The sequence below is a fragment of the Amphimedon queenslandica genome, unplaced genomic scaffold (genome assembly GCF_000090795.2).
Source record: "Amphimedon queenslandica unplaced genomic scaffold, v1.1 AMPQUscaffold_12049, whole genome shotgun sequence".
NCBI lineage: Eukaryota > Metazoa > Porifera > Demospongiae > Haplosclerida > Niphatidae > Amphimedon > Amphimedon queenslandica.
In genome coordinates this window covers 1-4,815 of record NW_003547712.1, presented here as the reverse complement: position 1 = coordinate 4,815, position 4,815 = coordinate 1, and the positions used below count along the sequence as shown (strand labels likewise).

The window sequence follows — 4,815 nt, the reverse complement described above, 5'->3', positions numbered from 1 at the left end:
CCTGTCTTCCCTCTATTGATTGGCTAATTTTTCTAGTTATTTAATCTCAATTCATCATGTATGAGATTAATATTGGAGGAGTACAATGATGATTATTCAGCCCATAATTTTAGACACTTACAAAATGCTGAAATTTCTTTAAGGGAAGTACTGTTTAGAGGAGAATCATTTAGTTCATATAGACACAAGCGACTAGCACGACCTGTAAGAACTATGTCACTTATATGTACATTGAAATTACATGTATACTATGATCCCAACTGAGTTTGACCGTAGCTGCTTTGAATGTTTAAAATGTAGCTACACCGTCACTAATGATGTATTATAATGATATTCATAGCAAATTTAAATGAGCTAAAATGTCCATTAGTGTGACCATTTTTGGACCACTGTGGGAAACTAGCCCACTATCTCATACGGAGAACATGGCTCCCTCTTATCCATCAATTCCACATAATAATGTATTCACATATTTCACTACCACTTCTCCAATTGTTTTGTGCTTATTTTCTTTGTCCCCTTGTTGCTGACGAACAAAAGTCACACAATCTCATCAGAGTTCTATATTCTCTTTATATCCTCATCATTCATAGAACTCATCACTCTTTTCAAATGATTTTTAACCTTCAAATACATGTATGCTAGTTTTTTGAACCAGTTGCAGTGTTTGAAGTTGATAAAGCTTTCTCAGTTTCTCCAACTTATAATTCCTTAGATTATCTTTTTATGTTGTCTTTGAATGGGTCAGCTTAATTTTGATGTTAACAATAATTAGAGATTTTTGTCATTAAACATCATTGCGTTAAGCTTTGGTATGCCATTGAGTTTATAGGGAAAACCTTGTTCACAAGGTTCCCAAGAGCTGAGAAACTTAAGACCTGAGATCTTCTGGTGGTATTTGTGACTGAGAACCTAAAAAGTTTCATTCTTTCTTATTCTACTAGTACATGTCTATAAAAATTTATTTCATTTTCCAGTGTTCAAACTATATTGATGAGATATAATTACTTGCATAGTATTATATGTAGGTTTAACACTGACTAGGAGGGATTACAAAATTTTAAACCCGAGGGCGAAGCTCAAGAGTTTAAAATTTTGTAATCCCAACTAGGGTGTTAAACCGATATAAACAACGAATGCTATTATACATGTAGCTGTTCTGCTGCATTGTGAACCCACTGTGTGTCATAGTGCACAGCTCAGGGGCATTGCGGCGGATTGCACATTTCATAGAGAAATAATGGAAGATTGGACTACTGTTTAGTCAGTTTGGTGCAATAAGAAGGCTGAAGAAATGGATGAGTGAAGCTGATCTTACGCTGATGTGACCCTAGGACTGCTTTGACTGACAAAGGGGCCAAATGTGCTGGATGACACCGGTGAAGATCATTCTAGTGTGCTATCCACAGTGTAGAAGAGCAAGAGGAAGGTCTTATTCTTGGAAGAAGAGCCTGCAGACTTTTCTCTATTGCTCTTATGAGTAATAATGGCTATTTTAACATTTTAAATCAAAATTTGTGAAAGCAAGCGTGTATGCTTTTCTGGCCCCGGCTCGGCCCCGGGATTTACACAATTTTAATACCTTATTAGTCGTCAAAACATCAAAGAGAATTATTTATGAGTTGTTTGTATCAGTATTTTCTCATATACATGACATGTGCATGTAGCTCTTTCTTGATCCCATAAGATTCCCATTGTGTGTGTACACGCACGCACACACACACACACACACACACACACACACACATGTTCTCTCCTTTCTTTCTTAGCTACTGTGTGTATCATCAGATCCTGAAGATTGTCAGAAAGACTACAAAGATAGTTTGATGTATAGATATCTTGATATTCACTTCAACTCAATACTATTGAACATTAAAATGCCTCCTCAACCTGAAGCCACTCTCCTTGAAGATTCTATTGATCCTGATGTAAGAGAAGGAGCAATATTCATGTCAAAGAAAGAAAAAGAAAACAGTATGCATATTAATGATATTATTTACTGTATAGCGAGAAATTTTGGAAGGAGTTAAATTTGGTGTTTTGATAGCCATTTGCCAAATTAAAAATTGTCCAATCACTAAAATTTAACAATTTGCTAAACTTAAGTCCCTCCAATATTTTCTGCTATATGGTGTTAAAGAACTTGAATAAAACAGGAATACAGATAAGAGTTGATAAGAGAATAACAGTAGCTCAATTAAAGGAGAAGCTAGCTCCCCTGATTGGTGTATCATCTACTAATTTTAGAGTGTATCATAAAATTAGTGGTCATGAGGCACATGAAATGAAGAGACTGGATATGACATTAGTGAATGTTGACTCTGGATCAGAGGTACATTGTAGTACATTTGTATTGTTTGATTCACTTCACACTGTTTCTCTCATTTTTGATTATTATTTCATGTCTTTGTTTCTTGTCTAGTTCTTGGTAACACGGAGCAGAGTATCACGAGAGGTAGAGTGCAAAATTAAACTATATCTATTACTAGTTAATAATGCAGAAGTAAGAATTTTTTACCCTTATTGATTTGTCAACTATTTTATTTTATTTTTAGTTTTGTAAGTTTATGATGGAGTCTATTGTTGTTGAGAATACACAAGTGAGAGAATTTAAGAAACAAATTATTGAAGAAGCAAAAGTACAAGGAATTGACTGTGTCCTTGAATTAGACAAGTAAATGCATCATGTGACTATTATGTGACTATTATGCGACTTATTGTGTAGAATGAGGTTACGTAGCAAGAGAGGAGTGTACCCTGGTGCAATATATCTTGATCAACAAATGATTCGTGCTGAGAGGGAAATATATGTGGAACCACTGAAAAGTCATAATCTTAATATTTTCATTTTAAACTGTATGGCTTGTAGATTAAATTGTGGTAACTTTGTTATCTCTTACCACATGGCAGCTAATAATTGGCAATTTTAATTTGGTATTTTCCTGAAATTTGCCAACTCACCAAATTTAGTCCCTCACCAATAAATGCTGCTATATGATATTATCAGTATACTGTACTTCACTTGATTATAGTAAGGTTATTGTATTAATTTTCATTAGAACCAGAGATGAAGAACCATCATTCGCAGATACAGATATATGTTATAAGATGGCGTCCGTCACAATTTTCAGTTGATCCAGTAGAAGAAATTATATTGAATAATAATAATTCTAAGGATGTAAATGAAAAGGTAATCATAATTTTATCACTGCACTGCATGGGACAGTACTTGTTCAAACAAGTAGTTATAATGCTACAAGATTAAAACTGTATATACTGTATTTGTCTGTGATAAGTACATGCAGTAGTTGGCAAATTTTCAATTTCATGCCACATGTGAAATGGCAGATTTGATAATGGTAAAACTGCCAATCACTAATACAAGTCTATAGGTTATATTAACATTAATGTACAGTAAGGCTATGAATAAATAGGTATGTATATCATTATCGTTATTATTATTGTTTTTTACAGCTGTCAGAGTTAAGTGGAGTACCTACTGAGTATATCTATTGTGCAGAGGTTAATCATTGATACAAAACATGCTAAAGATGCTCCCTCCCTCTCTTTTTAACTCTTAGAGTAGATTATTTCCAGTTGAGATGTCATGTTTTGATATTGAGAATAAGTTAGAATGGCATCCCAGTCTTTTCCTTTCACCGTTTATAATTTGGAATGAGGGACAAGTCATATATTACAAGTATTAATGAGCACACACACTTACATACACCTCTTACTGTTTATAATTATTTAGAGACAATAGAGAGACAATGAAAGAGTTAACAGATAAAGAGAGATCAGAAATACAAGAAGCAGAGAGAGCAAGGTTAATGGTTCAAAATAAATTAGTGTTAAAAATCATTTTTACATTTTCGTAATGAGCTTTTAAAAAATAAAATACAAATAAGATAGATAATCTTTATTATGATAGTTCATTTATTATATTACTGTAGGTTGAAGAAAATCGGGGCATACGAATTTTAACATGGACTTTGGTTGGATTAATTTAATGTTGAAGTGTTATATTATTTTTTTATCTTCATATTTTAAAATTAATGGTGCTTTTAAACTAATTTTCCAAGTGCATTTCAATCATTTGTAGTTTGTTGAATAGCTCTATTTCACTTGTTGTTGTTGTTGTTGTTATTGTTATTGTTATTATTGAAAATTTTACAATCCACTAGACAGTGAAATGACTATGCTATGCATTGAAGGTCCCTTAGCAACTTGTGCTTGGACCATAAACTAACTCAACTACATCATGTATTATACATCTAGTGATTAGTTTTAATCAAGTTTGTGCAGCAATTGGTGTCTGACTGTTGGTTTTATATGAAAGTTTGAACGTAAACCTGGAACTGTATTTTGAAGTTAATTTATTATTATAATGATCAAATGAGTAGCCCAAATGAAGCATTTAAGAAATACATTTGTGGAGGTAGTATCATAACAATGCCTCCAATGAACTATCTTCATTCAATGGTGAAGGTATCTAAAGATATTAGTAGTTGATCTGTCAACTGGTGAAGTAGGACCAGTTTAAAACTTTAAACCAGTGACAGGTGAAGGAGGGTGGACTATTCAAGAATTAAAGCAATAGGAGAAGTAATAAGAGGAAAGTAGTCTCGTCGCCCAGTGTGGCGACAAGACTAAGAGAAAAGATATACTGCCATTTATAATGCTCTTCCCTCTCTCCATTGATCTGGTCCATTTCTTTGTTTAGGTATTTAATATCAATTCATCATGTATGAGATTAGTAATAAATTACAAGAGTCATGATACTTCAGTCTAATGTACATGTAGGAAGTACTTTAA

General features: G+C 33.2%; 1 protein-coding gene across 2 annotated transcripts; it reads left to right on the top strand.

The window, feature by feature from the left end:
- Positions 1-14: 14 nt before the first annotated feature.
- LOC109588511 (ubiquitin carboxyl-terminal hydrolase 47-like) lies at positions 15-4,092 on the top strand. 2 transcript variants are annotated; one of them, XM_020004668.1, is made up of 11 exons: positions 15-204; positions 1,770-1,974; positions 2,157-2,332; positions 2,423-2,503; positions 2,556-2,674; positions 2,726-2,826; positions 3,060-3,190; positions 3,475-3,522; positions 3,582-3,700; positions 3,755-3,826; positions 3,954-4,092. In XM_020004668.1, exons 1-11 carry the CDS (start codon positions 61-63, stop codon positions 3,982-3,984), a joined length of 1,227 nt encoding a protein of 408 aa, XP_019860227.1. In that variant the 5' UTR covers positions 15-60; the 3' UTR covers positions 3,985-4,092. The 2 variants fall into 2 exon arrangements, with proteins under 2 accessions (XP_019860227.1, XP_019860228.1); XM_020004669.1 differs by lacking the exon at positions 15-204 and having other exon boundaries at positions 1,886-1,974; positions 2,141-2,332.
- The last annotated feature ends 723 nt before the right edge of the window (positions 4,093-4,815 follow it).

Coding starts and splice junctions, on each gene's coding strand:
- LOC109588511 (XM_020004668.1), top strand. CDS start 61: ATGAGATTAATATTGGAGGAGTACAATGATGATTATTCAGCCCATAAT. Junction 1,975..2,156: donor AAAGAAAGAAAAAGAAAACA/GTATGCATATTA, acceptor TGAATAAAACAG/GAATACAGATAAGAGTTGAT. Junction 2,675..2,725: donor TGTGTCCTTGAATTAGACAA/GTAAATGCATCA, acceptor CTTATTGTGTAG/AATGAGGTTACGTAGCAAGA.